The sequence below is a fragment of the Chiloscyllium punctatum genome, chromosome 3 (assembly GCF_047496795.1).
Source record: "Chiloscyllium punctatum isolate Juve2018m chromosome 3, sChiPun1.3, whole genome shotgun sequence".
NCBI lineage: Eukaryota > Metazoa > Chordata > Chondrichthyes > Orectolobiformes > Hemiscylliidae > Chiloscyllium > Chiloscyllium punctatum.
The window spans coordinates 145722332-145747868 of record NC_092741.1 but is presented as its reverse complement, the minus strand read 5'-3'; the positions used below and the strand labels follow the sequence as shown (position 1 = coordinate 145747868).

At 39.0% G+C, this 25537-nt stretch overlaps 1 protein-coding gene across 3 annotated transcripts in view; it reads left to right on the top strand.

Moving 5' to 3' along the window:
• The window catches only part of nbas (NBAS subunit of NRZ tethering complex), a 248990-nt gene that overhangs the window by 18912 nt on the left and 204541 nt on the right, over positions 1-25537 (top strand). For 2 of the 3 annotated variants that reach the window (XM_072561957.1, XM_072561954.1), the window contains exons 8-15: positions 1258-1391; positions 3888-3986; positions 7038-7176; positions 8700-8762; positions 18437-18574; positions 18939-19002; positions 19636-19829; positions 21647-21904. In XM_072561957.1, the coding sequence (XP_072418058.1) occupies positions 1258-1391; positions 3888-3986; positions 7038-7176; positions 8700-8762; positions 18437-18574; positions 18939-19002; positions 19636-19829; positions 21647-21904 (1089 nt within the window). The remainder of the gene's footprint in view (positions 1-1257; positions 1392-3887; positions 3987-7037; positions 7177-8699; positions 8763-18436; positions 18575-18938; positions 19003-19635; positions 19830-21646; positions 21905-25537) is intronic. The other variant, XM_072561955.1, reaches the window with a different exon arrangement.

The window sequence follows — 25537 nt, the reverse complement described above, 5'->3', positions numbered from 1 at the left end:
ATTATTACTTGGGAACTTGAGTTCCAAAGTAGAGGTGAATTTTTATTTCAATTCTGTGAAGGTGATATTTTTAAAGGTCAGGAACACTTTGGCATTGAGCCAAAATAGTATTTCCAATAAATCATGATTTGGAGGAGCCAGTGTTGGACTGGGGTGTACAAAGTTAAAAATCGCACAATACCAGGTTATAGTCCAACAGGTTAATTTGGAAGCACCAGCTTTCAAAGCGCTGCTCTTGATGTTGTTCGATTTTTAACCCAATAAATCATGTGATTTAGGATAAATACCCAAGCAAGGCAGGTCTGGTGAGATAACTGAAGATTTACACCCGGAGAAAGACAAGCAATGAAGAGACACAAGCAGAAGAGCAGTTAGGTTTTGGTAGTCTCCATGGCCTTGGTGCGAGAAAGATGTCCTAAGCTGTTTCATCAGTTCAAATATACTGAGTTTGGGAAAGGTCCAAGTTTTTTTCCTGGAATTTTGTTAGTTGTCTGTTCCTGTCCCTCTTAGGAAGCGATGCAATAAGAGAATATTTAGAAAAGAATTCAGTATTTCTTTTTGTTGTTCATGTTAAGAACTTTCCAAAATATGTTTACTTTGTATGGTATACTTTTGTTTCTTTTTAATTTGTAAGACTTTGACCGTCTTGTATGAATATGCCCAATTACTGACTATCTCGGTAACCACTCTGTAAAAGTTAAACATTATGGTCCATCAAGTCCGATTCGTTATTGATCTTTTTCATGTGTGCCATGAGCTTTGTCATAACAGACCGTGCTATTAGTCTAATTGGCACAAAAGATGATGATTGTCACTGTTGGTGGCTAATGATCTCAGCCACAGGAAATAGCTTCAAGAGTTCCTCAGGATTGTGTCCTAGACCCAGCCATCTTCGGCTGCTTTATCACTTCAGTCATTACTCTGGATTTATTTTGATGCTTCTCGCATTTTCAAATTTGAATGACAATTGACATGTGACAATCCCAGAATCTGATTATGGAGGACATTTCTTTAGAAATAGGATTGTAGTCAATTAAAGATTCAGGAGAAGATATGATTGAAAAAAAAATCATGAGTGAAGACAGTGAATACCTGTTTCATGGTGTTTACTTTTGTAAAATGATTTTTAAAAATATTGTGTGGTTTGACTCCCTTATTTGTGAAATGTTAGGTCTTGATTATGTTGCTCAAGTACAAGTTTTTGAATGATTAATGAAAAATATCAAATAAATTGTGCAATTTTGTCTTTTCTTTCAGACTACTAATTCTGCAGGTGACCTGAGTTATGCTGTGGCAGGATTGATATTCCTGGAGTCTACTGATAATGCTCAATGTTCAACAGAGCTTCTGGTTATAAATTATCGTGGGCAATTGAAAAGTTACTGGCTCAGGTAAGATAGAGATTTTTAGGAACATTCAGTCCCTCTCGTCATTCACTGAGATCATGGCTGTTCTGTGGCCTTACTCAATATCTCCTAATATCTTTTAACAAAAATGTATGTCTTTGATTTAATAATAACAATGGATCCAGCATTCAATGCCATTTGTAGAAAAAAAAACTCTTTTCCTGTTCAGTTTTTGAAGACTTCAATCAGATCACCCCTTAACCTTCTACATTCTGAAGAAAACAGGCCTAATTTGTGTAATGCCTCTTCATAACTCAATCCCTGAAGTCCAGGTATTATTCTTGTAAACCTATATCGTACTCTTTCTAAGGCCAGTATATCCTTCCTAAGGTATGGTGCCCAGATCTGCTCATCATACTCAGCATTTCGTATGACTGCAGCATAATTTCTGCGTTCTTGTATTTCATTACTTGAGATATAAACATCAGTGTTCCATTAGCTTTCTTGATTATTTTATGCACCTGTTCACGACATTGTAATGATCTATGCACCTAAACCTCCAAGTCTCTTTGGGCATCCACTGTATTTAACTTCAGGCAAAAGTGAGGACTGTAGATGCTGGAAATCAGAGGCTAGATTAGAATGGTGCTGGAAAAGCACAGCAGGTCAGGCAGCATCCGAGGAGCAGGTAAATCGACGCTTCAGGCAAAAGCCCTTCATCAGGAATCAAGCATTTTGCCTAAAACTTCGATTTTCCTGCTTCTCGGATGTTGCCTGACCTGCTGTGCTTTTCCAACACCACTCTAATCTCGACTCTATTTAACTTCATACCATCTAGAAAGTATCCTGAGACTATTTTTGAGATTAATTTACAGTATTTTGCATTAAATTCCAGCTGTAGAAACATTGCTCTCTCTTTCCATCTGTATAATGTTGTTTATTGCCAACTCAACTTAATTTCTAACAAACATAAATCAACTATTTCCTTTTTCAGGAAAAAAAATTACACTGTCAGAACTGGTAGCACATGCAGGTGTTGATCATTTTCTAATTTTGAAATTACATCAATGTATTTATAGTGACTCATATACAAAACAAATTCTACTGAAGATTATTTGGTGTAGCATGGATTGAAATTAAGTAATGACTTTGCAAACTGTAAGGCAGCTGCACTACGCATTTCTGAAATTTTTCAATTCCTGCTGAAGCAGAAGTTGACAGTGCAGCATCTCCAAGATAAATCCATCAAGCAGAGCTAAGCGAAATGGAGGACATGCTTCATTTTTATGCCTCTGGCAGCTGTATTCAAGTAAATTTGCAAACATCTTGAGTGTGGTTCAGTGAGTGGCTAAGTGAGTGAATGAATGAAGAGTTTGATAAGTTGGTGTGCGTGCCCTGAAGGTAGTCATGTTAGTTTAGGTAAAACTTTATTCATGGCTTAAAGATGAATGGGGCATGTGATGGGAGCGATGGGTAAGTTGGTTTTGACACTAGGTTGCTAACCAGTTGATAATTCGAGCATTAGACTAGCTGATGTTTTTCGGATAAGTTTCCAGGAAAGTTACATACTTCTGAACTCAGGATCAGAAATATATGCAGAGGATTCATGGCAGTAAGCAAATCAGCCCATCAGAGTTTTAAACCTTCCATGTTGGTCCCAAGTATGTTTGTGTATCAGAACTTTGCAGTCTCTCAAAAATACTTGTTCTTTTCTCCACTGATCTGGAGGCACCCAAGAGGGCAGAAAACGAGCTGTACAGAAAACATGTACCTCATCAAACATTTGTGTGCATCTCAAACTTTGTCTTCCCAAATCATTACATGGTCTTATCCATTGAATTGATCAAGTGAAATGTGACTTGTGGTAATTAACAAGTCACAGTGGATCTGTAACCTGAGAGAACGGGGCAAGCAACTGTGCGTCTCCTCAGCCAATTTTCTTGAAGACATTTGATTGAACCATGGTGGGTCTAAATCAGAAACTGCAAATTAGAATGGTAATGAATATTACATCAAATACTCAAAGTGCAGTAAAGACAGGAACAAAGGATTGGAACAGAGAAAAGACATGTTTGTTTTTAAATTTCATTTTAATTTGTCAATTTTTAAATGTTGAACAGCAATTAAAGTTTGAATGGTGCTCCATATTCAATTTAATTAAATTCTTAATTTTCTGTGCTGGCAAAGTCATTTGTGGGATGCACTAAAATTCACTTAACATTGAACAGACAACTCTAAATATTTTCTGGATTGCTTGGTCCATAGGATAGCAGCTTCATGTTGTATGTGCATGAAGGTTGAAACTTTTGGAGAGATGTCAATAAAGCAATATTCATGGTAAAGCAGAGAACCTTTTCACAAAATTTTCTAATTTCCTTGTTTAACTGTGAATATGCAAATGCTGGAAATTGCTGCCCAATTTCTTCCTTGAATAATGTTGTTCATTGTAATTGTTAGACTTCTTAAAAAACCCAAGCAATTTTGTTGATCGTTTTCCAAAATCTTGAAATTCTTTGTTTTTTTTTCTTTTTTCCTGTGCAGTGTTGGAACTCAGCAAAGTTATCAAGAAAGTCACAGCTTCAACTTTAACAGTCATTATTCTCATGGAATTATTACAGTGATCTATCACTCTGGCCACAAGTAAGTACACTTTTGTACCTGCTGTATTGGAAATGTATTCTGATATAGTTGGTAAATTATTGGAAATGATCAGATTATCAAATGCTGAATCTGTTGGCAGGGTATGGTACCAAAGCTTGTAGTGAAGCTGGGCAGGAAAACTGCTTCAGCAAATATGTAACGTCTTGCATATCTTTCTCCGACACCTATTGAATACACAACTAGTACAGAATAAACATTTATTTTTATTTGTTTGGGCATGGAATGTGGCATTGCTGGTTAGGGTACCATTTATTGCCCATCCCTAATTGCTCTGGAGGAGCTAATGGTGAGCTCTCTCTTTGAATCACTGCAGTTTTTGGAGTATAGAGAAACCCATGGTTGTGTTAGGATGTTAGTTCCTAATTTGACCCAACGACAATGAAGGGATGGCAATATTCCCCAACTTGGTACTACTGGCTTAAAGTGCATCATTGAGGACGGGGATAATGGTGGAGACTCCTATTGGTTCTTTAATTGTCTGCCATGATTCACAATGTTGGTTCGAAGGTCTTACAGGGTGAACAAGGCTTTGGTTGCTTTTGTTGCTTCAGGTTGCTTGCTAGGTGGTCTATCTGGTTTTCGTTCCTTTTATGAAGGTCTTGTCGTACTCTAATGCAACTGAATGACTTGCTAGATAGTTTCAGAGGAATTAGCCACATTGCTGTGGGCATGGAGTGTATGTATTATAACTACTTCACTTCAAATATTGTACTATCTCCCCAGATTCTAAACTATTAACCTGCGTGAAAGTGATCAAATTCTTTAAGTATTTGTTTTGAAAGGGTGAGGACAGCAAAACTAAATTGCAATTATATGGTTTCTGAGTAACTGTATTGAACTTGTGCTGGTATCTTGCTAATAGTCTGTCAACGTACAAATACTGGAAATACACAGTAACACAGTCAGCATCTTTAAAGAGAAATGCTGCTGAATTGTCTCTCTTCAAGTCGAAAACTTGGATTTGTCCATGTCTTTTGTAGTCACTGAATATCTCAAAATTCTTTGCAGGGAGTTAAGTATTTTGGAAATGTAGTGATGGTTGCACGGTAGGAAAGCAGGAGTGAAATAATTAATTTGCTCACCATGAACATGAACGAGGAAATGCAATAATGACCACTGAGTGTGTTTTTGTGATATTGAAGGACAAACTTTGACCAGGAGAGGTGATTTTATTAAAACTTTGGATCCTGAGGGGACTCAATAGGATGGGTACTGAAAGGATAAGATTAGAAATAGGGGACACAATTTTTAAAAAAAGATTTCTCATTTAAGATGGGAATGAGCAGACCTTTTTAGTCTTCTTTGAAACTCTGTTATCCATAGTGTGGTGGAAGCAGAGTCATTGAATATTTTAAGGCATTTTTTTGGTCACCATGAATCCTGACCAGTGAAGTCCAAGATTATCAGTAATATGTGAGAATGTGGAATCTATGCAACAATTAAATTAGCCGTCATATTATTGAAAGGTGGAGTGTGTACAAGTGTCTGGCCGATTCATGCTCCTAATTCTTGTGTTCATCAACTTGTCGGACACTGATCACTGCCCTACTACCCTACAAAATAGTGTAACAAAATCTTCATGCCCACCAGAGAGGGCAGACAGAGCCTCTGTTTAATATGTCATTCCAAAGATAGTGTGAAAAATGAAAACTTCAGTGGTGGCAAGATATTGATTTGTAAGTTTAATTCCAAGAGGCTTGATTCCAATATTTAATGATTATTAGAAGTGGAATTGAGGGTGATCGGAGCAGCCATGATCTCATTGAATAGCAGAGCAGACTTATGGGATGAATGGCCAACATCTGCTCCACAGTCTTGTCTTAGACTTATAATAGAATTCTATCGTTTATAACGAGAGAAAATAAAATTGCAAGTAGTAATATTATGCTTCGGTTTTATTGGGCCTTGGTGAGTCCATATCTCGGAAGGTTGTGCAGTTTTGCTCTCTTATTTAAGGAACAATACAGATCTGTTGGAGATGTTTCAGAGGAGGTTTACCAGATTGAAAGCCTGGAATGAATGAGTTGTCTTATGAAGGCACGTTGGACAGACTTTGCTTGTTTCCCTGTTGTTTGGAAGACTTAGGGGTGACTTGATTGAAGTAAATAAGATGCTTAGAGATCATGATAAAGTGGTTGCCTCTCTTATGGATGGCTCCAGAATTAAGAAGCACTAATTTAAAAACTGGGGTCACCATTTTCAGACAGAAGTGGAAATTATTTTTTTCTTAGTGAATTCTCTCAACATCTGTGGAATGCTGCCACAAAAAGCAGTGAAGGTACAGTCATTAAATGACCTTAAAGTAGTGGTATACTGATTTACTTTCTGAATAGAAATCTAAGTTTACTGGAAGTAGATGGGAAGATGGATTTCATAACTCACCATTATCCCATTGAATGATGAAGCAGGCATGAGGAGTCTGAAGTGATCATAACGCGATCAACCAGACTGGGGCTGTTAATCTGCTCCAATCAAGGAGCCTTAGATGACTGACATAAAGAGGAGTGTCAGATATCCTGTTCACTTTGAGACCTGACTCTGAGGAAGCTGGATCAATGTCAAGGACTTTCCACATGGAAATAAAAGGTCACTTGGCGACGGGCTACCAAGCCACTGTGAATTTATTTCAGGGCCGAATGATGTAGTTCTGCTCCTAATTCATAATATTAAAAACATGCAAATAATCTTTTATGCGGGGGAAATTATAATGCCCTAAAGCATTATTAGCATCTTGAGACCCCCTGGGTAATGGCTGCAAGCATAAAATGTGTTGTTGAATTTACTCTGCCCTACTAAAATTTGAGTTACTTTACAAAGATAACTAGGAAGGTTGTAAACAGTATTTTTTTTTAACATTCTACCCAATACCATTCATTAAGGCATGTAGTTTAGTATATAGCTGTACAAAGACATGAAGGATGAATGATTGAGCTAAGGAAAGGGTATTGTGCATTTTTTTAAAGCACCATTTGCATCTTTGTAAAGGAATTATTTTGTGCAGTATTAAAGGCAGAATTTATAATGATGCAGGTTACTTCTGGTAGGAGGCTGTGAAACCAGTGAAGAAGGAATCTCTAAAGCTAGCAGTTATGGGATAACTGCGTGGCGGGTTCTTTCTGGTGCACCCTACTACAAGCAGGTCACCAACTATGAAGATGATATCGCTGGTGTAAGTAGAAAAATGTTTTTGTAGTTTTGTTTAAACGAATAGCATGTGTATTGCATTGGCAGAGTTTAAATGAACAAAATTTTGGCCATAAAGTTCACAGTTTATACAAAATGCTGCAATTGGAGAAACTAATTTGCGCAATCATTCATTTGAAGAACATAAAACCAGTGAACTATACAGTTCAGAAAGAGACTGTTCAGCCCATCTAGTTTTGCCAGTTTCATTGAAGAGCAACCTAATTCATCCCACTGACTCATTCTATCTTCAAAAGATATTTATCTAGTTCCCATTTTGAAGGCTATTAGTGAATCAATATCTAAAATAGTGGGAAAACCATTTCGATAATCGGAGGCTGAAATTCCTCGAGGTGTAGAATCTGGATACATTATCAGTGGTAGAACTGATAAGTTCAGTTTGAAGATCGTGTACTGGTTGCATCTCCAAGAGAAACTTGCAATTTTACAGGTTAGCATTACAAAAGAATTGCCTAATTGTACAGCGGCAGGAAATTATGTCATTCTCATCGTATCTGGCGTGAGGACTTTTTAAAAAAAAATGTAGCAAGGGTTTTACTTTGTGATCCAAAACATCTGTTAAGCCCTCTGTGAGGTCAAGAGCTGGAGTTCCTTCTTCAGGCATGGTGGCTCAGTGGTGAGTACTGCTGCCTCACAGCACCAGGGACCCACGTTTGATTTCAGCCTCTGGTGACTGTGTGGAGTTTGCATGTTCTCCCAATGTCTGTGGATTTTCTCTGGGTGCTCCAGTTTCCTCCCACAATCCTATGATGTGCAGGTTAGGTGAATTGGCTAAGCTAAATTGCCCATAATGTTCAGGGATGTGCAGGTTAGGTGCATTAGTCAGGGTAAATGTAGAGTAATTGAGTAGGGAATGGATCGGGGTGGCTTACTCTTCAGAGGGTCGGTGTGGACGTGTTGGGCCGAAGGACCTGTTTCCACACTCGGGATTCTACTCTTCTAATTCTGACGTCGATATTTCTTTTGTTCTGATGCTGCCTCTCCTCTCTCTTTCCCATGGATACGTGTAACTACATAGTATGCATTTTGGAAGTTCATAGACACTACTTTGGCTGCAAAGATCTCATCCACATCCTCATCACCTCATTAAAAATATCAATCAAATTAAGGGAATTTGATTTTTTGTTAGAAATCCATGTAAACTTTCATTTACTAGTTGCAGAACTGTTCTTTTTATCATTTCCAAATGTCTCTCCACCACTGACATTGAAGTGGCTGGCCTGTTTTTTTTCCTTTCTCCCTTTTTGTTTTATCAAACGGAAGTCTGAAATACCCAATCCTTTGTCTCTCAGAAGGTTTGGAAGATTTTGCCTCAGTCAGAATTAGTCAGTCTGGTTAGGATTAAGCCTGTTTCTTTTTACATTCTAATAGTATGTCACAGATCTCCTTCCACTCTTCAGTGGACAGCTATGTATGAAACAGCCAAGATAACATTATTTTATTGTTTAACATTGAAACTATAACCTACAACCTCTGCTTTGTTTACAGTCACAAAGAGGTTTGTTAAAGTTGCTCAGTTTTCGAGGATTGTGGAGACAGGAACCAAAGCAGGTAAGACTAAAACAAAGTCATCATCCTGAGTACAGTGTGTGTTACGTAAATCCTATTCCACTTGACTAATAATTTTAAACCTTCAGCTCACATTGGAAAAATAAACCCTAATGTTCAAGTTTTAATTGTCCTTTTGTCCTGAGGCTGCTGGTAAGCAGTCTGGTCAGGTGATTAGAGGTAAGATCCCCATCTTGTACCTTTCCACCTAATCACATGGCTCAAATCTGCTTTTTGTACCAGTCTTGACATAGTGGAAAACACACACAATTTCTGGAATGAACGGGCAACTATCAGCAGCTTTGATTTATGGAGCATCTTTAATGGAGGAAAACGTTTAAAGATGCTTCACAGGAACATTATCAAACTTTGTGGGCGGCACGGTGGCACAGTGGTTAGCACTGCTGCCTCACAGCGCCAGAGACCCGGGTTCAATTCCCGCCTCAGGCGACTGACTGTGTGGAGTTTGCACGTTCTCCCCGTGTCTGTGTGGGTTTCCTCCGGGTGCTCCGGTTTCCACCCACAGTCCAAAGATGTGCATTGGTGAATTGGCCATGCTAAATTGCCCGTAGTGTTAGGTAAGGGGTAGATGTAGGGGTATGGGTGGGTTACGCTTCGGCGGGGCAGTGTGGACTTGTTGGGCCGAAGGGCCTGTTTCCACACTGTAAGTAATCTATTCTAATCTAATCTAATCTAATCTAAATTTGACACCGTTGGGAAGGCATTAGAACCAGAGAACCAGCAGCTTGGTTTGAGGGAGTTTTGAGAAATATTTTAGTGGAATAAAGAGTAGAAAGATTGGTTGTTTTAAAAGTCTTCTAACAATAGTGAGAAACTTTATGATTTCAACTTCTGACAGTTATATTTTTTAGTGAGATACTTAGTGATCTTCCCAATGGTGCAAAACACCACACCTATTCCAAGGGCATTTACGTTTCTGAAATTGATTTTGTTTTGTGTTGAATTACATATGTCTAAAACGAGGTTGACATTGTAATGAAATGTCCTCCTATCTGCTCATTATCAATTGTGGTATTCTATTCAATTTGGAAAAATGTAACCATTTGTTTACAGTACCTCTCAGTATGAAGCGAGAAACAAGTTGCTATGAGTTACAAGCCCTATCTTCTTATGCAATCAAACTTTGCTTGGTCACTATTTTCATTAGTGTAAAATAAATCAATTATGCACTAACATTAATAATCCCGAGTCCAACCATAGCAGATGGTGAACTTTTGATTCAATTAATTAATGGCTAATTTAAAAAGAACTAGTCCAATGGTGATTATGAAGTCATGATTGTCCTTACCAGGTCGAGCCTACCTGTGACTCCACATCCACAGCAATTTGATTCTTAAATGCCCTCTGAAATGACCAGCAAGGCACTTTACTGTATATAACAGCTCTACAAAGTGTAAGAGTAGGATAAAACTAGATGGATCACTAATCTGGGCATCAGAAACACAATAGGTGGGTTGATGTGGGGAGTCTTCAGCATTGGTTTTGGATGCCATGAAGTCTGAAGGTATCAGGTCAAACAAAGTCTATTACCTCCATCACTAAGAGGACCCTGACTGACTGATCTGCAAGAGTGGGTCTGAGATGACAAGAGGGAAAACCATACCTGACCTCATCCTCCCTAAGTTATTTATCGCAGTTGCTTTTGCCCATGACAGTATTGATGGGAATGACCACCTCACACGTATCTTGTCAGGATAAAGTCCCATGTTCACATTGAGGATACGCTCATCATGCTGAATGGCACTGACATCATACTGAATGATTTAAAATTCTTAACAGATTGTGTCTCAAGATTAGGCACTGTGGAACGTTAGCAACTGCAGGGGAGCTGCATTGAACCAAAATCTGTAACCTCTTTCCCCAGGATGTCCCCCACTCCACCAATACCAAGTTCGGGACCAACGCTGGTTCAATAAAGAGTGTAGTTGGGCATACCTAAAAATGAGGTGTCAACCTAATGATGTAATTTACAGGACAACATACATGATAAACAGCAGAAACTGCTTGTGATAGATGGGTGAAGCAATCTCTCAACCAACAGATTTGATCTAAGGTCTGCAGTCTTGCCACATGCTGTCATGGTTCACACTGAAGCAATAACAGGAGAAGGCAAGTGCCCATAATATCTCCATAATCAACCATGATCATATTGAACCGCTGAGCATGCTCAAAGGCTGAATGACCTGTTCTTGTTCCTGTTTTCTATGTAAGTGATGGTAAGTGTTGTTGACAGTGCTGTCAAGCAGCCTTCCTACAGAATAATCCACTTGCTGACAGTCCGTCTGGGTCTGTTGAAGCCACTCTGCTCCTGACCTCATTACAGCCATGATCCAAGCATGAACAAAAGAGCTGAAATTTGGAGGTTGAAATGACTGTCCTTGACATCAAGGTGGGATTTGAGGAGCCCCAGTTAAACTGGAGTCGATGAAATCTGAGAGAAAGTTTTCCACTTGTTGGAGTCATATATAATACAAAGAAAAATGGTTATGGTTGCTCGAAGTGAATCATCTAAATTCTAGGGCATCTCTGTAGGAGTACTCAGGGTAGTGAGCTTAGCCCAACCCTCTTCAGCTGCTTCATTAATGACCTTGGCTCCATCATAAGGTCAGAAGTGAGAACTGATGATTACATTAGGCTTAGCAGTATTTTCAGTTTCTCAGATGCTGAAGCAGTCCATGTCCATATGCAGCAAGACTTGTAGGACATTCTGGTAGGAGTTATTAAGGACCAGGCTAGACACCCCTCAAAACATTTCAAGGAAGTAACTTTGCCAGGTGATTTAAGCAGATCTAACGCAGATTAGATTCCCTACAGTGTGGAAACAGGGCCTTCGGCCCAACCAGTCCACACTGACCCTCCGAAGAGTAACCCACCCAGACCCATTTCCCTCTGACTAATGCACCTAACACTATGGGCAATTTAGCATGGCCAATTCACCTGACCTGCACGTCTTTGGAACTATGGGAAGAAACCAGAGCACCCAGAGGAAACCCCGTAGACACTGGGAGAATGTGCAAACTCCACACAGATGGTCACCCAAGGCTGGAATTGAACCTGTGACCCTGGTGCTGTGAGGCAGCAGTGCTAACCACTGAGCCACCGTGCCTCCCCTATTCCAGGAGTGATGCACGTGGTCAAACTACTTAGTTTTAAACAAAACAGAATTTATTTACAAGATTACGAAATGAAACACAAATAAAAGCAAACAGAATACCGAATAACTTATCTGAAAACCAAACAGATTATACCAACTTAATGATGCTGTTCCCAACACTTTGAACAATCCCAATAAACACCCCTTGGCACAATAGGTAAAATCCAACACAGGGTCTTGCAGGAAAGAAGTCAGAGAGAGGGAGGATCAGCATGGACCTACATCCTTGGGTTCAGTAGCTTCGCAACTGCCTGACTGCTTTCGCTGAATAGCCAGACTGCCAAAACCCAAATCAAACCAGAGAAAAGCTGAGCTGGGATAACTGGCCACTCCCCTTTCATTGTACAAATGTGTTTTGTAAATTTGAAAGTCTTTGTCTGACGCAGTGTCTGTTAGCTATAATCAAATTGGCCCTAAAATCCTTCAAACTTAGACTTCTCGGAGTCTGTGTCTTTTACAACCTCAGGAAAAAAAGGCCAGGACATCATGACCTTGTTAAAGGAGCAGCATTACACAAGGTTGACAAGTGAAACTGACATTTTTCTTTCCAAGCAAAGCGCCTCTTAAAAAAGAGAAAATCTAACCAACCTTGAATGATCATTGCTGAATTCCCCACTTTCAACAAGCTAGGAGTTGCTATTGAACAGAAACTAACGTCGACTAGGCATATATATACGAAGGTTACAAGAGCAGGGCAGAGCTTTGGCATCCCACAGTGAGTAACCCTCCTCCAGAATCTCCAAAGACACTGCTGTAACAAGGGCTGAGGTTGGGACTGTGATGAAATACAACCCACTTGTCTGGATGAGTGCAGCGCCAATAACTGTTAGGGAAGTTGACACCATCGAGTGCAAAAGGGCCCTAATGATCAGGACCTCAGCCCACCACCTTGACCATTTACTCCTTCACACTCTCTACCACTGCGCTCAAAGACAAGCAATGTATGATACTTGGAAGATGAGCCCCAACTCTCACAGACCTCTTTGATAGCACCTTCTGAGCTCTTAACCTGTATCATTTTGAAGGACAAGCCTATCATATGTATCAACAGCTGTAATTTTCCTCCCAAGCCACACGCCATTCTGATGTGCAACTAAATTGGTATTCCTTCACTCACTGAATCAAAGTCCTTGAGGTCCCTTTATAGCTGTTGTGGTTCTGTTCGTCGAGCTGGGAATTTGTCTTGCAAGACAAATTCCCAGCTCGGCGAACAGAACCACAACAACGAGCACCCGAGCTACAAATCTTCTCCCAAACTTTGTCCCTTTATAGCATTGTGAGCATATCCATACAATGGTTCAAAAAGACAGGCCACCATCACCTTCTCAATGGCAAATAATAATGGGCAATAAATGCTAGCCTAGCTTGTGACTCGACTGCAAACATTTCCAAGTTTCAAAATGTCTGCACTGCACTATTTGTACTTTTACCATCTCTGTTTCAGCTGAAGCTTCATTTATTAAACCTTTTCTCTAAAGGTTTTGATCATCAAAATCAGTGATTTTCATTTAGACTTTGCATGCTCGAGCTTTACAGTGTTGTTAAAACTCCTGAGATACTACTAATGTTTCTTGTTGTTCAGCCAGCTCCAGATCTGTCGTCTTGAAATATTATGAACATTTGATTTTGTTCACACCATGCAAGAGGCAAATACTTGCACTTTTCCTGACGTGAAATGCTTAGTAAAAGCCCAAGCTCAGCTGGCAGTGCACATTATGTTAATTAATGAACACAATAGATTGAACAGGTGTGATGATATGAGAGAGCCTCATTCAATGTTTTCCTGATTTAAGACACTCATTTAATGCTCAAGATAATCATATCCAAAGAATGATCAGTTATTATGGTTGTTGACCAGCGTTAATATGCACTAAATCAGTAAGCCTAGACAATAGATTTAAATGCAGCCTTGATTTATGACATTCCATTAGAGGATTGAGAACGTTGCCTGCTAATACTTGTGGTATTGAATAAGCAATTGACATCTGAGTGTGCTGTTATCAAATGGGAAGAATTGTGTCAAGTGTCGTTAGTGAACACATGCCTGTTTTTTATGTTGCTTGTAACTGTGTGGTAGAATTACTTAAAAAAGAGTGAATCAGAAATGCAGGTGTGTTCTGAAATTTTTAACCTGAGTCCATTTCATGGTAAATGTTGTCCACTCATAGCTAAGGAATAAGCCACCAAAAATAATGATATTAAAAAAGAAACTATGATCATTGAGGGCTTTTTAAGACCAATTGCAGGATTACAGCACGGTGTTAGTATTACTGTTAAGATAAGTTTGTAAGAAATTGCATTCTTGCCCTAGTTTTACAGTTTGAGAAAAAAACATTGTGAGGCACTTCAGGTGTGCATAATACAACTCCGAAATTAGGCAATCGCAGCACCTGCATCAATAACTTCTGGAGAAACTCACTTTTTGAACAACCAAAAAACATGAAAATGCTGGGCATTCTTCAAAATATTTATCCAGTTCTTGTACCATATAATACTTTGAAACTGTCATGATGTTATTTGCTGCAAAACATAATTGTAAAAATACTAATGAAATGATATGCCTTCAGATTTTAATTGTTGAGAATTGTTTTAAATTTTGTTTATACAGCTGTGTGTAATGGTTATGTTCAGTTATCTTCACATTTCTTTGCGTGATTTTTCAAGATATTGTGCAATTGCGTTTTCAGTTATACAAAACTCAAGTTGTATATTTACCTGTCGAAGAGTGTGGTGCTGGAAAAGCACAGCCGGTCAGGCAGCATCCAAGGAACAAGAGAATCGACGTTTCGGGCTGGCATTAACATTGTTAATTAATGAACACCCCTCTTTCTCCTTGTCTATTTATCTGTTTGTCTTTAAATTGAAAAAAAGGGTACCTTAATGTTTGCCTTTTAGAGTCATAGAGATGTACAGCATGGAAACAGACCCTTCGCTCCAACCCGTCCATGCCGACCAGGTATCCCAACCCAATCTAGTCCCTCCTGCCAGCACCCGACCCATATCCCTCCAAACCCTTCCTATTCCTATACCCATCCAAATGCCTCTTAAATGTTGCAATTGTACCAGCTTCCACCACTTCCTCTGGCAGCTCATTCCATACACGCACCACCCTCTGCGCGAAAAAGTTGTCCCCTAGGTCTCTTTTATATCTTTCCCTTCTCACGCTGAACCTATGCCCCCTCATTCTGGACTCCCCAACCTCGGGGAAAAGACTTTGTCTCTTTATCTTATCCATGCCCCTCATGATTTTGTAAACCTCTATAAGGTCGCCCCTCAGCCTCTGACGCTCCAGGGAAAATAGCCCTAGCCTGTTCAGCCTTTCCCTATAGCTCAAATCCTCCAACCCTGGCGACATCCTCTTTCTATCAAACAAAATAATAACAATGCTATTTTAATTAAACATGCTTGCCGTTTCTTATGCCATTCTTTCTGTAGGTCTCCAGTGTGATCATGGACAATGGATGTATTGTTTTGATGACTGCAATGTTCTTGTCATAGAATATGGTTTATACTTGAGTAACGGTGGCACAATGGTTAGCACTGCTGCCTCACAGGTTCAATTCCCGCCTCAGGCGACTGACTGTGTGGAGTTTGCACGTTCTCCCCGTGTCTGCGTGGGTTTCCTCCGGGTGCTCCGGTTTCCTCCCACAGTCCAAAGATGTGCAGGTCAGGTGAATTGGCCATGCTAAATTGCCCGTAGTGTTAGGTAAGGGGTAAATGTAGATGTAGGGGTAGGAGTATGGGTGGGTTACGCTTCGGCGGGGCGGTGTGGACTTGTTGGGCCGAAGGGCCTGTTTCCACACTGTAAGTAATCTAATCTAATCTAATAGTCAATCCTGTGCCCTATTTTTGGTCAAAAAAATCTTGAATTTTCCATACCTCTTGTGTAAAGGTCGACCTTTGTTCTTCACAGATAACAGATCACGTTTGTGACCCAAGGTAATATCCTGGACATAAATGTTAAGATGAGGAAATGAATTTTTTTGTGCTATCATGTGATGCCATGGACAGTTCGGTGTGAAAGAGTCAGGTGACAACCAACATCGTGAAATACAGTCATATATCTAGTTGAGGTTTTGACATTCCTCCATAATTTTGTCTAAAAATGTCCTAGAAGAAAAAACAAGTAGTATACAGAAGCATTTATACTGAAAGTTTCTGAAATTGCAGGGAAGACCAATAACTGCGTAACAGCAAGAGAATTTTATGTTTCAGAGAAACTGGGGAATGATATTGAACAACTTCAGACAAAGCTAAAATGGAAGTGTCAAGATTAGAGTGATGCTGGAAAAGTACAGCCGGTCAGTCAGCATCCGAGAAGCAGGAGAATCGATGTTTCAGGCTCCTTGGATTCTGCCTGACCTGATTTGCTTTACCAGCACCACTCTAATCTTGACACTGATCTCCAGCATCTGCAGTCCTCACTTTTGCCTCAAACAATGTGTGCCATCAGAGTAAGCCTACAATTGGAGGAAATTGGAGGAAAAACGCTGAATGGCTACAGGTAGACAATCCTTTATTCCCAACCCTCAGGACCAGCTGTGTTTCGGATTTTGGAATTGTTTGGGTAAAGGATTAAATGACAAATTCATAGTAAAAATAAAAATAAATGACCAAACAGCTGATGCACCTATGATTACTACAAGCACCAAGCAATTGATGCCTGCCAGTGTTGGACTTACTCCTCTGTCACACATGAGTGACGTGGGTCAAGTGGTGTGGAGTTCAGTTAATTGTTTGCACACCAAACAACATGGTTATTGAGAAAAAGGGTTCAGGGAAAAACTTCAGATTTTGGAGCTTTTTGGGTTTTGGATAAAGGAATGTCTGCCTGTACTTTAAAATTGTCAAAAAGGAAGGTGTGTTAGTTGTGAAACCATCCGAATCCATGCACGAAACAAATGAAAGGAGAATGGAACTTTGGATTTTAAGGCAAGTGCTTCTTGAGAAGGCATGGCTTAATACTTCGGCAGAGAACTAAGATTGCATAAAAGCAGCCTGCTGAACTAGAAGCTAAGATAGTACAGCTTCACTTGTTTGGAATCCGAAATCGGCAGAAGGAAGTTAAAATGCATTGGGAACATGGACGAAACGCCTGTTACACTCGATGTGCCGGAGAATTGAACTGCAAAGCAAATAAGAGAGAAAACCGTATTGGTGAGTTCCACTGGCCATGAGGAAAGAAGGTTTACTTCAGTTCTTTCTTGTATGGCTGATGGCAGGATTGTTATGGAAAAGGACCAGATCAGTTAAAACTGATGGCTGTTTGCCAAAGGAGAAATTTCCAAAAAGAATTGTCATCCATATGCATCCACGTGAGTGTAAAAAATGGATAAAGGAAGTTTGGGATTTATAACCTGGTGGGCTATGCAAGGAAATGATTGTACTCATCTGGGACCATTTTAGATCACATCTCACGAAGAATGTTATTGGTAACATCCAATCACGTAACAGTGACGTATCTAAATCCTGGCAGATTTACAAACAATAGATGTTAGTATCAATAAGCCATTTAAGGACATGATGAGAAGGAAGTGGAATAAGTGGATACATGATGGAGAAAAAACATACGTGAAAGGAGGCGGTATGAGGGCCCCATCACTGTCACTGATGTGTGAATGGATCATTAATTCATGGAAGGAAATAAAAGCTGACACTGTTTCCAAATCATTAAAAGTAGTATCGATGTAATAGTTGACCGCATAAATTTAACCTTAAAAAGTGACCTTAAAAATTTGACTAATTACTCAAGTATATAAGGTAGTTTGGAAACACGTCATTCGGCCCATCGAGTCCATACATCCCACCAAAGAACATACCACCCAGATCCACCCCCACATCTCCCCCCCCGCCCCCCCCCACCACCATATCCCTGTAACCCTGCATTCCCCATGGCTAATCCACTTCATCTGCACACTACAGAGCAATTTAGCATGGGCAATCCACCTAACCTGCACATCTCTGGACTATGGGTGTACCTAGGGGAAACCCAAGCAAACACTGAGATATTGTGCAAATTCCACACAGGCTGTCACTTGAGGGTGGAATCGAACCCAGGCCCCTGGCGCTGTGAGGCAGCACTGCTGACCACTGAGCCACTGTGCTATCCATGTGCATATCTTGATTTGTATTTTTCTAAGCAAATTTTAATCAGTGTTGCACTGATATAAAGGAAGATGTATGGATCCTGTGAGCTGTAATTTTCATTTTTGACTGGGAAAATAAACTTAATTCATTGAAGCTATTAATACTGATATATTAATAGAAATTTATTCAGAATCTGAGCATTGTTGAAAATTTTTTCCTTGTCAGATTTTGTATGGCAGCATTTTTAACCAGTCTGAGGGAGAGTCCTTGAACTCAAAATGTTAACCCAGATTTCTCTCCTCAGATGCTGCCAGACCTGCTGAGCTTTTCCAACTATTTCTGTTTTGCTTTCTGATTTACAGTGTCTGCGGTTCTTCAGGTTTTCATTTTGTAACAATTGTGTTTACTTTTTCAGGATGGGGTTTTCAAAATGAGTTTGTCTCCTGATGGGACGATCCTGGCTGTCATCCATTTATCTGGCCAGCTGACTTTATGGGAGCTTCCCTCCTTGAGGCACCAGAAAGAATGGAAACAAGAAATGCAGGTAGAATTTGTAAGTTCTGTTTAATACAGAGAAAGCATAGTGTGATACAGTCAGTATGGATCTCTAAAGAGGAGGTTATGTTTGATCAACCTGATGCAGTTCGTAAAAGTGCAGGGTCAAGAGTAGACGAACCTTTTGGATTTTCCACAGGCCGTCCAAATACTGCATTGTAGATTCATGATTAAAATTAGAACATTTGGATTCAGGGAGCATGCAGCAGAATGTGTAGCAAACTGGTTGGTAAAGAGAAGTGAAAGGGCTCAAGGAATTTACTGAGATTGGCATAGGTGGGAAGTGGTGCTTCATTCTCAGTTTCAGCATGATGGCTATTACATAGTTTTGGAATGTACAGCTGTGCTTGTTTTTTTCCCAGGTTGGATATGATGCCATTAACCCGGAGTGGACAAAATTTATGGAGAAAAGGAAGAAAATAAAAGGTATCCAATTCCTGAATAAAGGAGTGACTTCTTCGGATTTTTAATAGAGATTTATTTCTATTTTGCTTTTCAAAGTCCTGCTGTAGGAAATAACTTTTAATTAGATAGCTCATCCTTTTTCCCTTTCTTGTATTGTTGTGCAGTATGTTATGAACGGACTCCATCTATACAAAATAAAGCCCTCGCTCTCATGGTTTGTTTAAACTGTGTGTAATTTGAAAATAAATCTGACAGCAAGATGTTATAAAACATTTTTCTATGACTCTATGGTCATCATTGCCAAGGCCAGTAGTCTTCAGTCAATTGAACATGTGCTCCAAGAGCATTAGCCTGGGCCTCTGGATTACTGGCCCAATGATATTACCACTACATCACCATCTTTGTAAGTTGATAGAGACTCCAATAAAGAATGTCTTCGGATCCATGTATTGATAAAATTAAAAGCAGATACAGAAAATCTGCAATGAAAATAACATTTCTTGATAGATACTACCTCACCTGCGAAGTGTTTTCATTTTTAAAGTTCCTTTGCTCTGACAGGTAGTTAAATATACCTTTAATCATATCTGACCATTTTATGTTGTTGCTTTGAATGACCTTGACATGAAATTTATATTTTCTCCCGTCCTTTAGATCGATCATCATTCTACCCCCTCTGTGACATAAACTGGTGGTCTGACAGTGCAGTTATTCTGGCTCGCTGTTCTGGTGCTTTAACTGTATCATCTGTGAGGACATTGAAAAACTTGCTTGGACAGTCTTGTGAATGGTTTGAACCTTCTCCTCAAGTCGGTGCTGCTCATAATGGAAGCTTTATGTGTTTAGAGGTACTGAATGTAAAATGTATTTCACTAGATTGAAGCTTTAAAAAAAGCCTATTCCTATTGAGACTTGTTTAAAAGTTATTTTTCGTTTTGTTTTGCTGTTGTATCTTAGAATTTTTGATCAAATTATTTAACATGTTCGTGACTTAGTTTATTTTCAACCAATCTAATTTTTTCTCCCCAAATTGCTCAAGACATAATCATAGTGCAGCAGAAAAAAAACTAGTATCCTGGACTCAAAAATAATAGCATACTCTGAACACAAAGTCTTTCTTCATTTCTGCAATTTCCAATTTCAGAGATGGAAAGGATTAGGGAAGCCCATTTCAAGAAGATTAAACATGTCAAAGATGGGAAAGATTCATTGATGCTTAAGCATCTAATACACTTACCTTGGCTGGGAAAGCATCATATTGAATGTTGACATTTCCAACTTGCCCCAGAACTGTAAATCTCATGGTCTCTTCATTTTCTCATTTATTTGATTGAGATTTCTTCATTACATATCTCTGCTGATCATGCTTCATTCTTATAAACAGTACCTTTGCATTTGATAATATTAGAATCCAACCTTTTCTCGACTTAGTGATCTAACTGATATGTTGTTCACCAACATGTGTATGAACCATAACCCAATTTACAAACCCTTTGACAGATTAGTGCTGTTTTTGTTTGATGTCTTAAAGTATGTATGCATGTTGGTCTTCTGACTATGGTCAGTTCAGCAATGATATTCTGCCACGAGTGATATTTTGGGTGCAATTTCTGGACCACATTCAACTCTCCCACTAAACATTTCTACTGATCTTTTTGCATATTTGACAACCTTCTTAAAATTGATATGTTTGACTAAAGATTTTATTAACTGCCCATCTTGATAATCAGATAATAAGAAATAGAAACAGGATTATTGGCCATTTAGCACATCAGCTCCACCATTCAGTAATCCATTTGATAAATGTGGCAAGTTTGACTAAGCTATAGTCTGTCCTTTTATCCAAGTCATTTTTAATATAGTTTATAAAGCACTGAGGCTCCAACAGTGACCCCAGTTATAGTTTACTAAGCTGGAAATTATCCATTTATTCTAACTGTCTTTCCTATCAGTTAACCAATCTATCCATGCTTGTATAACATCTGGACTTGTTGGCTTTCATGTAGCACCTTATCAAATGCTCTTTTTGGAAATTGCAATGCACTCCATCTGAGTTTCACTTTATCCACCCTGCTTGCTTCATCCTGAAAGAACTCTAATAAATTTATTAAACATGGTTTCTCTGTCACAAAATCATGTTGACTCTCCTTAGTTATGTTTTACATGTCCTGCTATTTCCTCGATAATGGAGGATTTCCCAATGACATGCTTTACTATCCAGTCTGAAGGTTCTTCTGTTTCCCTACTTTCTTGAATGGTGTTGTTAGATTCGTGTTACAACTACAATCTTGCCAGAGTTTACAGAATTTTGGAAGCTTTGCATGAATTAGCCATTCTTTTATCCTTCATCTTTGCTTAGCCTTCACTAGAGGAACAAAAGATTAAACTGGCAGGTGGTAGATTGGCAACAATCACAGTTATTACTTTATTTATAATGAATAATGTGTCATCTTTTTCGAATTCTCTGAGATACATTTACAAAAAAAAAACATGGTGTTCCTTCACTAAACAATGCAGCCCAACTTAATTGCTACATCTCAAAATCCATTCTCGCCTCCATTCGAGTTAACTGTGATTAATGCCGGTTCAACTAATTACCTTCTCAAAAGGTGGTTACTGGAACCTGTAAGAATAATACACTATTTTTCTTTAACATTCTTCTTAGTGTGAACTGAAGGTAGCTTACAAGAGGCATCGTTTGGAAACTAATACATTCGAAGATGATGAAGGCGATGAAGAATCTGACTCAGATGATGAGTCCTCTGCCAAAGCTCGATATTTTAGTTATGTGAAGCAGGGCTTGTATTATTTGACAGAAATGGAGCGATTTGCTCCCCCTCGAAAGCGACCACGAACAATCAGTAAAACTTACAGGCTAGTAAGTTTGAGGTCTACAACTCCAGAGGAGCTGTATCAAAGGAAGGTCAGTATATGTTTTGATCTGATACTTTTCACAAACATAGCATTGATAAGAATTAACCAGAGAACATCCTTTTGCATTATGAACCAGATCGTACTGTTACACAATCAACAAAACCTTGGAAGTTGTGGTGAACCCAAGGTTTGAAAGAAGCCCTCGTTGCTGTAATTTGTTTGCTGAATAGAACAATTTGCTCATTTACATCCCTTGAATTTGGATGGCAGCATATAATTTAATTGCACAGAAGTCCTTATGAATAGTGCATTTCTGAAGTGCAAACGTTGTGAATTGTTGGTTCCCATCTGAATCAGTGCTAAAGTCAGAGTTTGGTTCCTTCAGATATTTTTGCCTGGAGAAAGACAATGTACAAGTTGAAATACTATACTATGTATGTGTAACACTGTGCATTCCTAGTTGAAATAACCAACAAAATAACATTCACTGTTAACTATGGACAAAATGCAGTCCAATAAATACTCTGCACATTACTGTAATTTTACTCACTTACCTGCAATTGTAAATTAACTAGGCTCCAACTAATGGCAGAAGTCATGCTGGCAATTGCAGAGTTTCAGCACCAATCAACCTCTTCCACAAAATGGAGCCTTTCAGTATAAGTTCTGAATCACATTTAGAAAGGAAACTGCTTCAATGAAAAGGAGGTTGCCCTTAATTTAAGGGCAGATGGTGTCAAGGCGGGAGGGGGAAGCGGGGGGAAGCAAACAAAGGTGTAATTGGGGCAAGGGCAAAGGGTAGCAAAGCCTGGGGGAGGAATCAGTACAGGGGAGGTAACTTTGGGAGATAATGTCAGAGGGGAGCAAATCTGGGATGTGGGAGTGGGAGGAAGAAAACTGGCAGACAAGGTCAGATGAGAGGAAATGACTTTGAACCCATAATGATGCTGGCCTCAAAACAATGTTGAAACAAAATTATATTGAGTGATGGACACAACTTAAAGCGAAGTCTTGGTGTAAACCTACATGTACTTCCAGTAAAGTTTTTGTCGTTGCATTTTTCCCCTTCTGAATTTCTGAATGTCTACACTTAAATCCCTCCATTCCTGTCCAACAGAGGACCTCATTTATCTTAACATATTTCATAAGAGTCATAGAGATGTACAGCACAGAAACAGACCCTTTGGTCCAACCCGTCCATGCCAACCAGGTATCCCAACCCAATCTAGTCCCACCTGCCAGCACCCGGCCCATATCCCTCCAAACCCTTCCTATTCATATACCCATCCAAATGCCTCTTAAATGTTGTAATTGTACCAGCCTCCACCATTTCCTCTGGCAGCTCATTCCATGCACACACCACCCTCTGTATGAAAAAGTTGCCCCTTAGATCTCTCTTATTTTTTTTCCCCTCTCACCCTAAACCTATGCCCTTTCATTCTGGGCACCCCGACCCCAGGGAAAAGACTTTGTCTATTTATCCTATCCATGTCCCTCATAATTTTGTAAACTTCTATAAGTTCACCCCTCAGCCTCTGATGCTCTGGGGAAAACAGCCCCAGCCTGTTAAGCCTCTCTCTATAACTCAAACCCTCCAACCCTGGCAACATCCTTGTAAATCTTTTCTGAACCCTTTCAAGTTTCACAACATCTTTCTGATAGGAAGGAGACCAGAATTGCATGCAAAATTCCAACAGTGGCCTAACCAATGTCCTGTACAGCTGCAACATGACCTCCCAACTCCTGTACTCAATACTCTGACTAATAAAGGAAAGCATACCAAACGCCTTCTTCACTATCCTATCTACCTATTTTGCCTAAATAAATTAGACATTTTATTAACTACATTATTATCCTCCAAACTTATTATATGCAAGGAATGGCATAATATAACTTAAAATTGGTAATTATTATCACATTTGCCTTTGGAATAAAATTCAATACAAGTAAAGTTTCGTGGGTTTTACAGTTGTCAGATTTAAACTAGCTTAGCAGTTTTAACTATTTTTGATTAACTATTTTATTATGGCATCTGATTTGTCTAGAATTAGCATCAGGTTGAATAATAACAAATTCACTGTCTCACCTCAGAACGATTACCTTTCACCTCCTTGCTTATCAACAATTGATCTACATCTATCTTAAAAATATTCAAAAACTCTGCTTCCAATGTCTTTTCGGAAAGAAATTCAAAGACATATGACGCTTAGTGATAAAATATTTCTCCTCATCTCTATCCTAAACCTTTAACTTTAAAACAGTAAACCCGAGTTCAAGATTCTCCCAGTAGAGGCTGGAATTGAGCCTGGGTTCCTGACACTGTATGGCAGTAGTGCTAACCACTGAACCACCATGCTCTCCCCAATTTTCTACAATATGATGTGGTGCCTTATCAAATAATTTTTTTTAGAAATCTAGATGCAGTATTAGCAAGTTTTGAGAAGATTTATAGCTCAGATTGAGGTTCTGGATGTAGGTTTGCTCACTGAGCTAGAAGTTTCATTTTCAAGAAAATAAACCTTCTTGCTCAGTGAGCAAACCTACATCTAGATGCAGTGTATCCACTGGTTCCCCTTTATCCATAACATATGTTACTTCTCAAAGAACTCCAATAACTTGACCAATGATCAAACTGTTGTTTATGTTTTGTGACCTTGAACTTTTCTAAATGGCATGCCAAGTTGTCTTAACTAGACGTTTCTTCATTCTCTCTGTGATGTGTTGAATTGTTTCAGAATCAAGCTGATTTATGTTACTTCACTCCATTTAATTACAGTCCTTTGGAGACAACTGCACACCAAAAGCTAACTGGATTAATTGGTATTTGTAATGAACTGACAAGTAAAAGTAGGGAGGATCTGTCATTTTAATACATGTTCAATGATTTCTCCTCATCTGAAGCCTACTCTAAGTGATTTGTAAAAAGTTCATAACTTGCATAAGTAATTTAATTTATGTGCATGCATATATATGTATGTTTCTATTTGTATAAATAAATGTTATGCATAAGTTTTTGAGAGGGATAAATGGTTATAAACTTGTTTGTTTTCATGTTCCTGAGAAAATTAAAATTTGAGTATACTAGACAGATTTGTGGATATAGAACAGTACCCAGTTAGGAATGAGTTTCTGTGTAATCTTCTAAAGTAAAATTTAATCACTTTCTCAAGGCTATATAAGTATGACTCCATGGATTTCCTCATTTTCCATTCCCCAAGATACCTGATTTTTTTACTTGACAGGTACAAAATGAAATTAATGCTGTATTTCCCTCTGTACTGTCTACCTCTATCTTATGCATCTAAATGTGTTTCTTTAAAATGTTGTGGACTAGATTTTGCCATGGGCAGACAGGCAGTTATTCCAGTATAGCTGCGAGTTGCACATGGGGACCTTATGATAACCACCATCTTAGTAAACTCTGAAAGAATCATCTGGAATTTAGAATTGTCTTCAAGAAAATTCCACCAATCCTTTTATCAACTTTTAAATAGGATATTTGGGAGGTTCTGATGAAATTCAATAAAATGGTCTCTCAGAAAATGTATACTTCCACAAGAACACTCAATTATACCTCTTGTACCCACTGATCCTGACCTAATCTCTCCCAGCCCCAAACTCCTTATTGCCACTAGAACCAATCTGATTTCCTTTCCCACCCACACCATTGAATGCAACTCCT